The sequence below is a fragment of the Pan paniscus genome, chromosome 1, assembly GCF_029289425.2.
Source record: "Pan paniscus chromosome 1, NHGRI_mPanPan1-v2.0_pri, whole genome shotgun sequence".
Classification (NCBI taxonomy): domain Eukaryota; kingdom Metazoa; phylum Chordata; class Mammalia; order Primates; family Hominidae; genus Pan; species Pan paniscus.
Window position 1 is genome coordinate 37,298,797 of NC_073249.2, and position 18,657 is coordinate 37,317,453.

General features: G+C 40.2%; 1 protein-coding gene across 3 annotated transcripts in view; it reads right to left on the bottom strand.

Moving 5' to 3' along the window:
- Positions 1–1,663: 1,663 nt before the first annotated feature.
- Positions 1,664–18,657, bottom strand: part of DTL (denticleless E3 ubiquitin protein ligase homolog) — a 67,044-nt gene continuing 50,050 nt past the window's right edge. For 2 of the 3 annotated variants that reach the window (XM_003814190.5, XM_055108385.1), the window contains exons 14-15: positions 3,993–4,825; positions 1,664–2,233 (exon numbers count right to left, since the gene is read on the bottom strand). In XM_003814190.5, coding sequence (XP_003814238.1) covers positions 2,135–2,233; positions 3,993–4,825 — 932 coding nt within the window. In that variant the 3' untranslated portion in view covers positions 1,664–2,134. Of the gene's footprint in view, positions 2,234–3,582; positions 4,826–18,657 lie in introns of those variants that run through there. The other variant, XM_063597300.1, reaches the window with a different exon arrangement.

Genomic DNA, 18,657 nt, shown 5'->3' on the forward strand with positions numbered 1-18,657 from the left:
TTTGTGCTGGAAATACTTGTTTAGAAAAAGAACTACATCACTCCACCCTGCTTTATCAAGTAATCCAAGCCATCTTAAATGCTCAAGGTCTGATCCAAGCAAGATGTTTTTTATTAAAAGCTCTTTCAGCTTGAAATAGATTATAACTTTGGGAATAAACATTTTAATGAACAAGTAGAAGGGATTCTTGACTACTATAGTTCTTTTTTGTAGACTGCTTCTAGGTAATGCAAAAAGCTCAGAAAAGGACATCAGATAAGGTAAAAGGCTTTATTATTCAGGATCAGCTCAAAGTCTGACATGGACACAGGCAGGGATAATTATCTCATTACAGTTGACCTTTGGCACCCATTTAAAAGTACTAGCTTTCCAAGTGAGACATGTTATACCCAGTAGACTCGGTATAATTTCTGACAGCCAAATGTATCCCAATTTCACTCAGTAGGGCTGCCAGGAGATGTGTAGGGATACAAACAAAATCATCTACTTTATCAATCTTTTTCTTTTTCATGGATTTTTTCCCCCATTGACTTTCAAAGCAAGTGAGATAAACAGCGTTACTGGCAGATATTGGTCATAAATAACATCTTCCCAAAGCCCAACAGTCAAAAAACAGACACCAAATATAAGCAGATTAGGCAGACTTCCTAAATATTCAGTTAAGGCTATGGTGTGCTTGGTTTTGACCAGAGAAATTCTATGGCTTCCTTTTATTTTTCTCCCTGGATAAAACTATGCTTACTTGATCCATGCAATTTCAGTTGTTACAGCTTTAACTTATAAGATCAAAGGAATTAAAAAGTTGTCAGAATAGATTTTCAAATAATGACAAAAACTGACATAAAGTCTACACAGTCCTCAGGGATACGGATAAAACAAATGAAGTTTCATGACTGGAAGGAGGCTCCCTTCTAAGTAAATAGTACATAGAAAGTATGTAAAGCCTCTTCCCATGAGGTTACAAAGGTGAAAAATATAAAACAATGGTTCAAGATCACTGATACATAATTGTTGAATAAGGGGAGGGATGTTTAAGATATTTTGCACATTATTAACTTAGAGTCAGTCTATACACTCTCTGTATTAAATATCTAGAGAAAATTCTATTACTTTTTGGCTCAGGGCTATCTATACTAAAAGGCTATTGCTTTTTATGTACATGAAAAGAAACTCAAGATTTATGTTTCTGGTTCTGGATTTTCAGTTAAGAGCTATATTCTGTTACAAAAATATCAATAAGAAATCATCACTTTTTTCTTAAAATCTGATGACTTATTTTTTTTAAAACATTGCAGCCCCTAAAGAACTGATGACTGCACCTGAATTCAAACCCCAAATTGATTTTATAAAACATCTTCCTCTAGTAAATGGCAAAAATCATAACCTCCTGTAGAAAGTGATGTTGGGTTGGCTGACATAGCAGATTGCTTGGTGAAAACATGGGGACCTGAAATCTCATACGGGAGATATATTTGAGAGAAAAAAGACAAACACAGCTTTCTGTTGTTGTTCTCCTAGTTTCTCCAAAGAGTTGACATTTATCACTGCATTTAAAATAAAGATGACTTTAACTCGAGACTGCATTTTAACACTGAACTGATATAAATGTACTTATCTGAGCATCACATTTTTACACATACTTAAAAAAAACCCCACAAAAGCATAGTGAAAAGATTATGTATTTCAAATAAAATTATACATGTTGGAGGCAGAACAGAACCAGGGGTCTTCAGCAGAGGATTTCTCAGTCAGCCTTCACAGGCCTCATGCTGTGGCTGGCAGATACTTTCCACTGAGCATAGAAAGTTTCAGGATAACAAGAAACTTGTTTTTTGCCTCCATGAACTGGGATGTCATTATTATAGAGAAGATGAATAATTTAAAAAGTGAAGACTATTCATTCAAAATGCTAGAGTGACAAATTTACTTTATGAAATTTAAACACAGCATTCATCCTCGGGAAGCTGCATATACATTATGGTAGTAGAACCAGATTAGGTACATTTCAGCGTTGAAAAGATTTTGTCTAAAAATGAAAAGGCAGCTTTCTTAAAGACCAGAGTTATAGAGTCACTCTTGTATTTTTCATCTTGTTTTAGTGGACCAAAGCTCAGTAACTCACTCAGATTAGAATCTATAATTCTGTTGAGTGTTCAGGACCACAGAAGTCCTCCTGGGACTTTCTATGGAAGTATGTGCAGATTTTCCTCATGGAGCTGGGCGTGATGGTGACCTAGAAGAAGAAAGTTTAGATTTCAGAGATTTCCTTGAAGTTCAACTGTTACTAAGTTATTACTAAGGCATACCTTAAATTAGGCTGCCAGAAATTTCATTGTTTAGCCTGCTTTCAGCTCCAAATACTTTCAATGGCAATGTCTCTTTTGGCTGATTTGTACTGACTATAGTAAAAACTTAACAGATGATATGTAGGGAAAGAAGGCATAGACTTCTTATGTGAATAGAAAACATTTACTAGCTAAGTCTCCTAATAAGAAACAAATAAGTTACAATTACTATCCTTTTTGAAATAAATGAATAAATCAGCCCCCCCAATTTATAAACAAGATAGGTATTCAAATGGAAGAAGTTACTCTCTTCTGAAGGTTGACATTATCATCATATAAAAGTAAAAAATTTTTAAGAAATGTTAGCTTCAAATAAATTACAAGACCAGCACACTATTTCTACTTTCTAAAGATTTTAAGATTTATGTATCAGTGAAAATAGTTTTTCATTGAAACTACTTTTCTGCTAACACATAGCTGAGACCAGCTCCCTTGAAAAAAAAAAATAGAAATTTTGGCTAGGGATAAAGAGCAGTCATAATTTTGAGAGAAGGAAAGATTCCTTATAACTGTCTTTTTTCTCCACTTTCTACAGCAAGGTCTTGATTGCAGTTTGTGTACTAAGTTGTCTTTAAAATCTATCAGTTTATTTTTCTAAAATTATGGGATAGGTCTTCATGAGAGCAGGTGGGGGTTATGAACACTTTTTAAACTCAAACTGGCCTAAGGTTGGTTATCTAGCTTCTGCCCTTTAAAATGGCAGATGATGCTGATCATGATTCTGGATTCTATTTCAATCATCCCGCCACCACAAGAGCTACTGTGAAGTACAGTGGAAACTTCCTTAACCCATCTCCCCTTCACATGCAAACAATAGAAGCTTTTTATTCTCTGACTGGTGCCCATAGCTCACCCAATGCACTCAGCTACTTCTGCCTCCACCACTGTAATGAATCTTGTTTTTCAAGGTTCACAAACCTATTTCTGCCATCAATCACTGATGACTGATATTATCTAATTTAAATATTAAGTCAGTCAATGAAATGAGTCCTAAAAAGATAAGTGACACTACACTGAATGTTAAAAAGAATAGATATAGGTGTCAAAAGTATTACTGTGGTGTGGCAAAATGATTATAAAAGATTGCAGAGAAGTCATAAAAATCTAGAAAGATTCTGCACTCAAATTGTTTTGTAAGTATCTAAGTTTCACTGTATTTTAAATAATCACAAAATGGAATTACAAACTGGAAATCTACTTATGGATGTTGGCAACTTTCCCATGAACAACAGCTTTATCTATAAAAAGAGGATGGCATACTGTCTAACAGGAGAGGGGAGATATTTTTGAATTGATATCCTGGAGCATGATGAAGGCTTTAGTCAATCAGGCAACAGGGCTGAGGAGTATGGACCCTGACAGGAGGGATTTTAATGGGAGTAAGTAGAGTTGCCAGATAAAATACAGCACATTCAGTTACATTTGAATTTCAGACAAACAAAAATAGTTTCTTAGCATAAAAAATTTTTACTAAAAATATGGCCCATGCAAAATTTGTTTTGTATTTATGTGCTGAATTTGGCAGCACTAGGAATAAATAGATTTCTTTCTTAAAAAAAAAAAAAAAAAAGCATCCTGACTTGAGACATCTGGGTGCCTGGCCCCTTTTAAGTTAGGAAATGTATCTTCCCACCACTGCTGACTTACCGGGCTTGGCAATGTCTTTCCGCTCTGTCTCCTGGAATTGGGTGTCTGGGATGACGGACTTCGTGGAGATGGATTCTCAGCCTTCCGTTTGGCTGCCATGGCCAACAACCAGTTTTTATTCTCTGGGGAACTATTCTCTTTGCCTACCATTTCAGACCCTTCTCCACAAGGTCTCAAAGGAAGAGGTAGCGTTCCACAGCTTTCTGAAGCATACGGACTGACAGGAGACGGAGGCTCTGAGATACTTGTACCAGCTCCTTCAATTTTGCTTGATTTGGTAGGACCTAGAGAGTCCTTACTAAGGTCTTCCTGGTTACCAGCAAGGCAGCACAGATCCAAATGAAGATTTTCAACTTGGCCATCAAGCTCAGTCACACAGTTACAACTCTTCACACACTTTTGTTTCACACTCTCCAGACAGCTTGAGTCTAGCCTCCTCTTTACTCTATTTCTAGACTCAGAGCAAGCCTCTGCTTGGGATGACTTCTGGCTCACAGGAATAAGGGCTTTTCTTGGAGACATGATCTTGGTCTCCGAAGCAGGTGGAGTGATGGGTGGTGATGAGGAAGGTGTTCGGGTCACCCAGTTTCTAATCGACATCTTGAAAGATGAAGGTGGCTTGGGAGAGACGGAGGAGACAGAGCCTCTTCTGTTGATGGGAGACCGGGCCTTGGCAGGAGAGGTTTTAATAGAGAACGTAGGAGTATTTGAAGGAAGAGGGAGGTCTCCAGCACAGCTTGGGGCACAAGCTGCGGATGACGGGGAAGAATTGGATGGATTGCACTTTACCCTGGGGGCTTTGGCAGGAGTACTCTGGCTACTTGTTACTGTTACTGAAAAAGAGGAGAGGATCATGAAGATCAGAAGTGAAAGCCATACAAAGTCCCTAAATTCTCATCAAGAAAAATCATAGCTAACCTAATCATCTAAGGGTCAATTTGCCAGTAAGTAGGTATACATCACTTGATTCCAACCACACCCTTTTATCATTTTCCTTTCTCTTTTCCAAGTCACCAACCTCCCAACTATCCCATCATAAAATATATACTTGTAAAAATCGACAAAATACCAAAAAACATAAAGAGAAAAAATTTAAAGCACTTACGTAAACCATGTTTAGCATACTTTCTATATTTGTGCATGTGATACATACTATACATCTCAACTTTTTTCTTTACAAAAATGAGACTGATTTAAGGGGAAAGTGGCAGATAGGAGGCAGGACTAATTTGCCACTCAGACAGACAGAACAGCATGTGGAGACTCACATAGTGAACTTTGGCTCCAAGAACTATCGCAGGAACATACCAGAAAAAACAAAAGAATTAACAGATCCTTTGAAAGAAGTGGCTTGCTGCTGCAAAATCCACAAGACAGCAGAAAAATTGAGTGCCCAAAGTGTGAGAGGGCTCCCGAAGCTGTGTGCTTGGTCGAAGAGGACAACCATCCCTGATAAGAGGAGAACCAGTCTTCAGTCAAGGGTATATGAGTAAATGTGCTCCCCTGCTAGAACCTCCAAACAAGCTCTCAAGGTCCAAAGTGTGAGAGGGTGGCCGGGTGTGGTGGCTCATGCCTGTAATCCCAGCACTATGGGAGGCCGAGGTGGGTGGATCACTTGAGGTCAGGAGTTCAAGACTAGCCTGGCCAACATGGTGAAACCCTGTCTCTACTAAAAATACAAAAATTAGCCAGGCATGGTGGTGTGCACCTGTAGTCCCAGCTACTCGGGAGGCTGAGGCAGAAGAGTTGCTTGAACCTGGGAGGTGGAAGTTGCAGTGAGCCAAGATCGCACGCACTGCACTCCAGCCTGCCTGACAGCGAGACTCCGTTTCAAAACAAACAAACAAACAAAAAACAGTGTGAGAGGGGTAAAGTCCACTTCTGCACACATCCTCACTGAGGATCCAGATCATGGGAGAAGGAGAACTGAAATGAATTTAGAGAGCCAAACAAAATATAAAAGTAGAAGCAGCAGCAGGAAGAGCCCTGTAGGCACTCCTGGTCCCCAGGGAAACCATTTCTGACTATCTCACAGGGGTCTTTGGAGAGGGCAGCCAATGGAATTGGGGAAGGACCATAGGGAGAAGGAGACTTTCAGCTGAACTTTGTAATGATTTCAACTAAGCGTGAATTTTCCTGGGCAGAATCTGTAGGGGGATGGGACAAACAGGAAGTGCAGATATGAGCACAGAAGCTGTGGCAGGCAGATGGACAAGGCCTAACAGCCCTGCTTGCTTTCTCGGCGGGGAGGTTTGTAGTCTAGGGCAAGATCTCCACCCTGTGCACTGGAGGCATGGATATAAATTTGGTTCTCTTGGCTGTTGGGGAAGCACTACAGGAGTGAGACTGGCCTTGCTGGCTGTGGTCTGTCACTTCCGGCTTTCCCTTATTTCCCTGGTGATGTGTATGAAGCAGCAGAGGCAGCCATAATCTCCCTTAGAACGTAACTCCATTGGCCTGTTAACCACCACTCCCATCGCCCAGAGGCCACAGCAAGCCCTGCCCAAGGAGTCTGAGCTCAGACATACTATCCCTGCCCCCACCAGATGGTCTTTCTCTAACCGCCCTGGTGCCGTAAACAAAAGACAAAAACTCGTGGGGCCCTGCTCATTGCCTGAGAAGCCCGAAAACCTATCCAGGAAACCGTAAGGCAAGCTTATATCCCCCGCTATACTACTGCAGTTGATACTCTCTTGAAAGTGCCACCTCCTGGCTGGAGGCCAACCAATTCAAGCCATTACAGCAATTCAACAGAACAACCCTGCTCCAAGAAAGCAGAAAATAACAGCTAATTCTACTGCCTGTAACATCTTGGCCAACCAGAGGTCCTGAGTCTGTCCATGTAATAACTTCAGTGCTAGTATAACTAGCATTCAAGACAACCAGTACACTAAATAAAACTACAACCAAGTACTCTCACACAGTCCACTTCACTCCCTTCCTACCACCTCCATCAGAGCAGGTGCTAGTATCCATGGCATACAGACCTGAAGACAGATCACATCACAGGACTCTTAGCAGACACTCTCCAGTACCAGCCTAGAACCCAGTAGCTCTGCTGGGTGGCTCAACCCAGAAGAGCAATAACAATCACTGCAGTCCAGCTCTCAGAAAGCCCCACCCCTAGGGAAGGGGGAGAGCACCACACCAAGGGATCACTCTGTGGGACAAAAGAATTTAAACAGCACACATTGAGTCCCAGATCTTTCTTCTGACAGTCCACCCAAACGAGAAGGAACCAGAAAAACAATTCTGGTAATATGACAAAACAAGGTTCTATAACCACCCCTAAAAGATTATACTAGCTTACCAGCAATGGATCCAAACCAATAATAAATCTTTGAATTGCCAGAAAAGAATTTAGAAGGTCAATTATTAAGCTACTCAAGGAGGCACCAGAGAAAGATGAAAACCAACTTAATTTTAAAAACAAAACAAAACAGGATGTAGATGAAAAAAATCTCCAGAGAAATAGATATCATAAATAAAAAACAATCATGACTTCTGGAAATGAAAGACACATTTAGAGAAATACAAAATACACTGGAAAGTTTTAACAATAGAACCAAACAAGTAGAAGAAAGAATTTTGGAGCTCAAAGACAAGACTCTTGAATTAACCCAATCCAACAAAGACAAAGGCAAAAGAATAAAAACTTCTCTGGCCTTGCTCGAGATCTAGACATCCAAATACAAGAAGCTCAAAGAACACCCAGGAAATTCATCACAAAAAGATCATCACCTAGACACACAGTCATCAGGCTATCTAAAGTCAAGATGAAGGAAAAAATCTTAAGAGCTGGGAGGCAAAAGCATCAGGTAACCTGTAAAGGAAAAACCTATCAGATTAACAGCAGATACCCTACAAGCTAGAGGGGATAAAGGTCTTATCTTTAGCCTTATTAAATAATTATTAGCTGACAAAATAATTATCAGCCTAGAATTTTGTATCCAGTGAAACTAAGCTTCATAAATGAAGAAAAGATGAAAGTCTTTTTCAAACGCTGAGAGAATTTGCCACTACCAAGCCAGCATAGTTTACAAAAACTGCTAAAAGGAGTTCTAAATCTTAGAGCAAAACCTCGAAATACACAAAAATAGAATCTCATCTCATAGTGGGGGACTTCAATACAGTAAGTCAACATAGAAACAATGGACTTATACCCTAGAACAAATGGACTTAACAGGTATTTACAGAACATTCTACCCAACAACTGCAGAATATACATTCTATTCATCAGAACATTCATGGAACATTCTCCAAGATAGAGACCATATGACAGGCCACAAAACAAGTCTCAATAAATTTAAGAAAATCAAAATTATATCAAGTACTCTCTCAGACCACAGTGGAATAAAATTGGAAGTCAACTCCAAAGGGAATTCTTAGAACCATGCAACATTAAATAATCTGCTCCTGAATGATCTTTGGGTCAATAATGAAATCAAAATCAAGCTGGAAATTAAAAAATTCTTTGAACTGAATGAAAAAAGTGACACAACCTAACAAAACCTCTAAGATACAGCAAAAGCAGTGCTAAGAGGAAAGTTCACAGCATTAAGTGCCTAGATCAAAAAGTCTGAAGGAGCACAAATTGACAATCTAAGGTCACACCTCAAGAACTAGAGAAATAAGAACAAACCAAACCCAAACCCAGGAGGAGGAAAGATATAACAAAGACCAGAGTAGAACTTAATAAAATTGAAACAACAACAACAAAATACAAAAGATAAATGAAACAAAAAGCTGGTTCTTTGAAAAGATAAACAAAATTGATAGCCCATTAGTGAGATTAACCAAGAAAAGAAGAGAGAAGATCCAAATAAGTTCAATTAGAAATGAAACAGGAAATACTAACAACGAATACCACAGAAATACAAAAGATCATTCAAGGCTACTATGAACACATTTATGCTCACAAACTAGAAAACCTAGAGGAGATGGATAAATTCCTGGAAATATACAACCCTCCGAGATTAAACCAGGAAGAAATAAGAACTCTGAACAGACCAATAACAAGCACTTAGATTGAAATGGTAATAAAAAAATTGCCAAGAAGAAAAAGTCCAGGACCAGATGGATTCACTGCTGAAATCTATCAGACATTCAAAGAAGAACTGGTACCAATCTTACTGAAACCATTCCAAAAGAGAAAGAGGGAATCCTCCTTAAATCATCCTATGAAGCCAGTATCACTCTAATACCAAAACCAGGAAAGGACATGACAAAAAAGAAAACTACAGACCAATATCCCTGATGAACATAGATGCAAAAATCCTCAACAAAATACTAGCTAACCAAATCCAACAGTATATCAAAAAGATAATCTACCATGATCAAATGGATTTCAAACCAGGGATGCAGGGATAGTTTAATATACACAAGTCAATACATGTGATACACCATATAAACAGAATTAAAAACAAAAATCAGGCCGGGTGCGGTGGCTCATGCCTGTAATCCCAGCACTTTGGGAGGCCGAGGAGGGCAGATCACTTGAGGTCCGGAGTTTGAGACCAGCCTGGCCAACATGGTGAAACCCCATCTAAAAATACAAAAATTAGCCAGACGTGGTATCTCAGCTACTTGGGAGGCTGAGGCAGGAGAATCCCTTGAACCTGGGTGGTGGAGGTTGCAGTGAGCTGAGATGGTACCACTGCACCCCAGCCTGGGCAACAAGAGCGAAACTCTAAGAGAAAAACAAACAAAAACACATGATCACTTCAATAGAAGCAGAAAAAACATCTGACAAAATCCAGCATCCCTTTATGATGAAAACCCTCAGCAAAATCAGCATAGAAGGAACATACTTTAAGGTAATAAAAGCCATCCATGACAAACCCACAGCCAACGTTATACTGAACGGGGAAAAGTTGAAAGCATTCCCCATGAGAACTGGAAAAAGACAAGGGATGCCCACTTTCACCACTTCTATTCAACATAGTAGTGGAAGCCCTAGCCAGCCACAGTCAGTCAGAAAAGAGAAATTAAAAGGCATCCACATTGGTAAAGAGGAAGTCAACCTGTCACTGTTAGTAAATGATATGATTGTATACCTAGAAAACCCTAAAAACTCATCCAAAAAGCTCCTAGATCTGATAAATGAATTCTGTTAGGTTTCAGGATACAAAATCAATGTACATAAATCAGTAGTACTGCTATACAACAACAGCAAACAAGCTGCAAATCAAATCAACAACTCAACCTCTTTTACAATAGCTGCAAAACCTAGGAATATACCTAACTAAGGAAGTAAAAGACCTCTACAAGGAAAACTACAAAACACTGCTAAAAGAAATCAGATGACACAAACAAATGGAAAAACACAACCTACGCTCAAGGATGAGTAGAATCAATGCTGTGAAAATAACTATACTGCTAAAAGCAATCTACAAATTCAAAGCAATTCCCATCAAAATACCATCATCATTCTTCACAGAACTAGAAAAAACAATCTGAAACGTCATATGGAACCAAAAAACAGCCCACATAGCCAAAGCAAGACTAAGCAAAAAGAACAAATCTGCAGGCATCACATTATCTGACTTCAAACTACACTACAAGGCTATAGTCACTCAAATAGCACGGCACTGGTATAAAAATAGGCACATAGACCAATGGAATAGAACAGAGAACCCAGAAATAAAACTAAATACTTACAGACAAATAATCTTCAACAAAGCAAACAAAAACATGAGGTGGGGAAAGGACACCCTATTCAACACATGGTGCTGGGATAACTGGCAAGCCACATGTAGGAGAATGAAACTGGATCCTCATCTCTCACCTTATACAAAAATCAACTCCAGATGGACCAAAGACTTACATCTAAGACCTGAAACCATAAAAACTCTAGAAGATAACATGGGAAAAACTCATCTAGACATGGCCTAGCAAAGAGTTCATGACCAAGAACCCAAAAGCAAATGCAAGAAAAACAAAGATAAATAGATGGGACTTAATTAAACTAAAAAGCTTCTGCACAGCAAAAGAAATAATCAGCAAAGTAAACAAAGAACCCACAGAGTGGGAGAAAGTCTTCACAATCTATGCAACCAACAAAGGACTATTATCCAGAATCTACAAGGAACTCAAAAAAATTGATACGGGAGTGCTGGGAAGGGAAGAGCATGGTCCCTTTAAATGATACGGAATGGGGGAAGGAAGTGTTGGGCAGAAGAAGGTGTGATCCCTGGCTAGGGCTCCATCCCCACAGACCTAGGTGAGGACAGGCATTTCCTGCCCAAATGTTGCATTTCCCAAGACCACCTTGGCCTGCCACGCCCCCATCCGGTGCCTATAAAAACCCCCAAGACCCTAGCAGGAACACATGGTGGCTGGATGTTGTGAGGAACACATGGGCAGAGAAAGACACAAGTGGCTGGTCGTCAAGCAGACGTTGAGAAGCACGCTGGCAAAAGAGCACACTGACAGGCATAGGCAGTCCGGCAGGCCAGCAGGGCATCAACCGGTGGAATGATGCAGTTTGGTCGGGGCAGTCGGAGGAGAACTGGGGCCGCCAAGGGCCCAACTCCAGGGGAAAACCATTTCCCTTCTGGCTCCCCCATCTGCGGAAAGCTACTTCTGCTCAGTGGAACCTTGCACTCAAATTCTCCAAGCCCACATGTGATCCGAGTCTTCTGGTACACCAAGGCAAGAACCCCGGGATACAGAAAGCCCTCTGTCCTTGCGATAAGGCAGGGGTCTAATAGAGCTGCTTAACACAAGCCGCCTATAGACAGCAAAACTAAAAGAGCACACTGTAACACACACCCACTGGGGCTTCAGGAGCTATAAACATTCACCCCCAGACACTGCTGTGGGGTCAGAGCCCCACAGCCTGCCCATCTGTATGCTCCCATAGAGGTCTGAGCAGCGGGGCATTGAAGAAGGAAGCCATACCCTCATCGCACGCCCTGCAAGGGGGACAAGGGAACTTTTCCGGTTTTAAAATCAGCAAGGAAAAAAACCCAAATAATCCCATCAAAAAGTGGGCTAAGGACATGAATAGACAATTCTCAAAAAACAGATATACACAGGGCCATCAAACTTATGAAAAAATGCTCAACATCACTAATAATCAGGGAAATGTAAATAAAACCACAATGCAATACCACCTTACTCCTGCAAGAATGGCCATAATTGGGGTGGATGTGGTGGAAAGGGAACACTTTTACACTGCTGGTGGGAATGTAAACTAGTACAACCACTATGGAAGACAGTACAGAAATTCTGTAAAGAACTAAAAGTAGATCTACCATTTGATCCAGCAATCCCACTACTGGGTATCTACCCAGAGGAAAAAAAGTTACTATATGAAAAAAACACTTGCACATGCATGTTTATAGCAACATAATTTGCAACTGCAAAAATGTGGAATCAGCCCAAATGCCCTTCAATCAACAAGTGGATAAAGAAAACGTGGTGTATATATATACCATGGAATACTACTTAGCCATAAAATGGAATTGAAATAATGGCATTTGCAGGAACCAGGATGGGGTTGGAGACCATTATCTTTTTTTTTTTTTAGATGGAGTCTCACTCTGTCACCCAGGCTGGAGTGCAGTGGCACGATCTTGGCTTGCTACAACCTCAACCTCCATCTCCCAGGTTCAAGCAATTCTCCTGACTCAGCCTCCCAAGTAGCTGGGACTACAGGCATGCACCACCACACCTAAGTTTTGTATTTTTAGTAGAGGGGGGTTTCACTATGTTGGCCAGACTGGTCTTGAATTCCTGACCTCAGGTGATCCACCTGCCTTGGCCTCCCAAAGTGCTAGGATTACAGGCATGAGCCATTGCGCCTGGCCTGGAGACCATTATTCTAAGTGAAGTAGCTCAAGAATGGAACCAAACATCGTATGTTCTCACTTATAAGTGGGAGCTAAGCTATGAGGACGCAAAGGCATAAGAATGATACAACGGACTTTGGGGACTCAAGGTGGGAGGGAGGTAAGGGATAAAAGACTACACATTGGTTACAGCGTACACCACTTGGGTGATGGGTGCACCAAATTTCAGAAATCACCACTAAAGTACCTATCCATGTAATCAAACATCACCAGTTCCCCCAAAACTATTGAAATTTTTTAAAAAAGGAGAGATCACTATATATATACTATTTCATAATATTTTATCTCAAGCAAATTTATTTTTATTGTGTATATAGGCTATAATGTGATGGTTTGATACATGCATACATTGTAGAATGATTAAATCAAGCCAACTAACATCACTTCATATATTTTTGTGGTGAGAACATTTAAAATCTACTCAGCAATTTTCAAGTACATAGTACGTTATTCTACTCTCTGCTCCTATGAGTTCAACTTTTTAAGATTCCACAAGTGAGATCATGCAGTATTTGTCTTTCTCTGTCTGGCTTATTTCTCCTAGCATAATGTCTTTCAGGTTCATCCCTATTGTTGCAAATGACATTAACTTTCTTCTTTTTCAAGGCTGAATAGTAGTCCATTGTGTATATACATCATATTGTCTTTATCTGTTGATGAATACTTAGGTGATTCCGTATCTTGGCTATTGTGAATAGTGCTGCAGTGAACATTGGAGTGCAGGTATCGCTTCCACATACTGCGATCACTTTTTTGGATATATACCCAAAAGTGAAATTGCTGGATCATATGGTAGTTCTATTTTTAATTTTTTGAGAAACTGCCATTCTGTTTTCCATAATGGCTATACTAATTTACATTCCCACCAGTGTACAAGGGTTCCCTTTTCTCCACATCCTTACCAATACTTGTTACCTTTTGTCTTTTTGATAAAAGCTATCCTAACAGGTGTGAGGGGATATCTCATTGTGGTTTTGATTTACATTTCCCTGATGATTGGTGATGCTGAGCAGTTTTTCATATACCTGTTGGGCATTTGTATGTCTTCTTTTGAGAAACGTCTATTCTGGCCCTTTGTCCATTTTAAAATTAGGAATAACCTGCTTCTTAATATATTGTGAACATTTCCCACATTAATACAGATTTATCATTTTTAATAGCTACAATGTATTCTAAGGTATAGGTATTCTACAACACATTTAACGCTGCCATTAGCATTCTTATATAAACTGTTGAGCAATGCTAGGGCAGAAAGGCACTGCACAGGGGCTCTCAAACAGGAATGCACAGATCTAAAACCTGGCACAATCACTTACTATGTGACTTGGGCATAACCCTTTATCTCTTTGGACTCAGATTCTATATCTGTTAAAGGAGATAGTTTTTCTTTTCACAAGAAGCCATTCAATCAATTATTTGTTAAGGTTATCAGGCCTCACATGGCTTCCCACTTTATTTTACAAATGACTACTATTTTCCACAAGGCAAAAAACATTCAGAATCTCAGTGCTTGCTCTCTGTAAATCAAATCAAACTTAGTAAATAGGACTTCTGTATGTGTACCTGTCCCTTTGTTTACACACAATGGCAAATACTTCAGGCAAATTTTTATGAACTTCATGCTTCTTCCCTCTCGGGCCCTACCACAGACAACACTTTCTCAATTTCCTTCTGAGCTTTCTAGATTGCTGAAATAGCATTCCTGTCTTCAAATAACAAGGGCATTTATTTATTTCTCAGTCACAAAGCCTTTGAATTGTTAACTATAATTTTTAATTCAGTTTAATTACCTAATTGCATTTATATCCAGCTGAATTTAGGATGGGCTGATATAAAAATGCAATCTCTCTTTTAGCATAAAGAAAGATTGGCAAGTACTCACTTTAGTCAGTTAATTATCCTGTCCTTTTTTTACCCTGTGCTTTTCACTCCTAAAGCAGTCTTGCCTTGAGAGAGAGAAATTCTACAAATTGACTTTTGCCTAAACTTTTCTCATCAACCATATGTTTAGAACCAGCCAAAATGATACTGCTCTTTTAATAAGGATCATTACTGAAAAACCCCATTTTGTCATAAGATGCCATGAAAAGGACTTAGTAACAGGGACCTATTCATGAAGCCTCTGGTTATGGTTCTCACACTAATGCTCTAGAGCTTGATAACAGCTATTTTTTCAGCAGAAAAGGAAGTTTTCATTTGCTGCACTCCTCGGTGCAGGTTAATAGTCACTGCACAGCTGCCACAGTCATCTGTTCCATTTAAGTGGGTCAAAGTGTACATTTAGGGCAGAAAGTCCTAAAATTTTATGAGTCCTATAATATGCCGATTAACAAGGCAGGACTGGGGAAGAAGGAAGAGCTGGGACAGGGACAAACCAGGTATCTAGGTTTCTGAAACTTGCATGGCACACACTGGAGTATTTACTGATAAGGCTGGTATGAAATTGATGTGTTGGAAAGTTGGGGCATTTCCTCTTCCTTCAGGATGTCATGGTGAAAGAGGAAGTGGTCCATGGGGGTCAAAGAAATTTTGTTAGCTTTGAAGGTTAGCAAATGCTGGGTCAAATTTACGTGTGTGTGTATATGTTTTTTAAACAGTAACTACATTATAACAGCATGAAAGTTAATGGTAAAAAAATTCAACCAGTACAGAGGGGAAGAGGGTGGAAACAGGATCCTCTTTTCAACTTTTTCATTTCACTTTTACATTCTTGTGCATTCCACAATTTTCTCTGTGCCTATTTAGCACATACAAAGGTATATATGTATCAGACCTTAAAAAACCCCAAAATACAAATGGATTATACTATATATATATCTGTACATGTTCTGCAATTTGCTCTTTTATTTTTACGTCTCTTCATGTAAGTACACATAGATGCATTGCATTATTTTTAACAGGTGCATAGCATGCCATTATATGGGCCTACACATTTAAATATGGCATGCCATTTTCTTTAGTACTTCATCTACTTAAGTGGACCAACTCCTTATTGACCTTAAGCAATATATGAGATTTGATGACATGGTAGCATAGACGGAGTTATTGCCCTAAATGCTTCCTAAAGTTAGTTCCTTCGAAGAATTATACGGAGCCAACTAACAGTTTGCAGCTTCTTTCTTTATTTTTTGAGACGGAGTCTTGTCTTGTCGCCCAGGCTGGAGTGCAGTGGCATGATCTCGGCTCACTGCAACCTTCGCCTCCTGGATTCAAACAATTCTCCTGCCTCAGCCTCCCGAGTAGCTGGGATTACAGGCGTGTGCCACCATGCCTAGCTAATTTTGTATTTTTAGTAGAGATGGGGTTTTGCCATGTTGGCAAGGCTAGTACCGAACTCCTGACCTCAGGTGATGAGCCTGCCTCGGCCTCCCAAAGTATTGGGATTACAGGCGTGAGCCACCGTGCCCAGCCAGCTTCTTTCTATATGAGAGTTTGCCATCTGGCCTCAGCCTGCCTTTTCAGTCTTATCATGTACTTTGCTATTCTAGGATCACGTTACAGGACACTACTAGTTGCTTCCTGAACAAGCTGTGTACTGTCACATTTCTTTGTTCATGTGGTTTTCTTGCCAAGTCAGCTCCTCCTTTGCCAGGCAGAAATTCTTCTCATGTTTCAAGGCTCTGATGACAATGTTAACTCCACTGTGAAGAATTCACAACTTCTTTCCTCTTCTCCCACAGAGCTCTCCTCTCACAGGGGAAGTAGGTTCTCAGAGCCCCTTGTTTACACAGCTAATGGCTGTGTGCTATAGTTTTTGAATCTGCCTCCTAGACTAGACTGTGAGCCTCGAGGGCAGCTAATAATGGTTTACTCATCTTTAGGCCCAGTGCCCCTATAATGTGTAGTAAGGAATTATTAAACAATGTTTGTTAAGTTTCATTACTGCTGACAAGGATACAGGTGAGGTTCTAGGGATCAGAAAATTGACTCTATAATTATCCTGCTGACTTGTGAGACTGCAGCAAGCAACTGAGACAGAATAGGTAGGGTTTCCTTCTCTTTAGGATAAGGATAATCAACTTTATCACTCAATAATGCCTAAACCAGAGGTTCTCAATCCTGGCTACATAACAGACCTACTTGGAGCTTTGTAAAAATACAGGTCCAGTCCCATTGAATCAATCACTGGGGATACACGGACTTGAAAAGCTCCCCAGTAGCTATGATGCATAGCCAAGATTGAGGACTATTGGTTTCAACAGTGCTATGAGATCTCTGGCTAAAACACAGGGAAAGAGTGGTAAGCAATGAAGCAGGTGCCGGCTGGGAAAAGTAGGGCAGGGGAAAAGAGGCTATGTCTTAGCACTTAAACCCTTCCAATTAATGTGTTAACTGAGGGGGTTTACAAGCCAGGGCCAGAAGTGAAGATAAGCAGCCCAGGACAGCAATGAAAGGTTGGCGTGGCAATTAGAAGCTTGGGAAAGCAGGGGAACATGATTTTCAAGATGGCAATGTGATTAGAAGCAGCAAATCTGTGGCTGGAAGCTGGCTTAGAGAGTCGAATGGTCAGTGTGCCAGCCTTTGAAAACCCGTGTCAGGTTGTTGCTTCGTAGTGCTCTTCAGAGTAACCCTAGCATCACCCAGAAATGGAGTAATCTAGGCATAACTCTTACTCTGATCTTAACCTGAACTTTTGCCTTGCTCTGCTAGGTTCCTTTTTTTTTTTTGAGACAGAGTTTTGATCTGTCACTCAGGCTGGAGTGCAGTGGCGTGATCTCCACTCACTGCAAGCTCCGCCTCCTGGGTTCACGCCATTCTCCTGCCTCAGCCTCCCGAGTAGCTGGGACTACAGGCGTGTGCCACCATGCCCGGCTAATTTTTTTTGTATTTTTAGTAGAGACGGGGTTTCACCATGTTAGCCAGGATGGTCTCGATCTCCTGACCTCGTGATCCACTCACTCGGCCTCCCAAAGTGCTGGGATTACAGGCGTGAGCCACCACACCCAGCCTGCTCTGTTAGGTTCTAAAGAAGGCAGTGCTGCAGAGTGGTTCTGAGCATGTGTTCTAGAATCAGACTGCAAGGGTTCAGTTATAGACTCTGGTTCTACAACTTCATAGCTATGAGATTTTAAGCAAGTCTAACTTCCTTGACCTTCAGTTTCAGTTGTTTTCATAATTAAATGAGATAATCCAAGTAGGTCCTTAGAACAATTATGCTAGGAGTCAATAATGGCTAACCGTTGTTATTATTACAACTCACATTTGGTCAATATGTAACTTTTTTGGTGACTTGGCTTCTAATACTAAGGATAATTAATGGCACACTAAAAGTACATAGTTAAAAGCAAGATACTTTTCATCACAAATTTTAAAAAATGGTATAGTCATTAACACAAGAATTCCACCTTTGGGAATCTTATTTTAATGGGAAGGGGGACCCTAAATTCAGGGAGGAAAAAACCCCAAGTTTTAAAATATTGGAAACAAATGTTTAAACTACAGTAGAATAGCTAGGTAAATTATGGAACATTTACTCAAGTGTAGTATTTGAAATAGTGTTGCAAAAAAGATAACATAGAAAGTACTTAAGGCTGGGTGCAGTGGCTCATGCCTGTAATCCCAGCACTTTGGGAGACTGAGGTGGGTGGACTGCTTGAGCTCATGAGTTGAGCCCAGCCTGGGCAACATGGCGAAACCCCATCTCTACAAAAAATACAAAAATTATCCAGGCGTGGTGGTGCATGCCTGTAGTCCCAGTTATTGGGAGGCTGAAGTGGTAGGATGGCTTGAGAGAAATCAAATGCGTATTCAGTACAACTATGGTTCTGTTAAAAAGAATCTCTATATATAAGGGAAAAACCTCAAAAAAT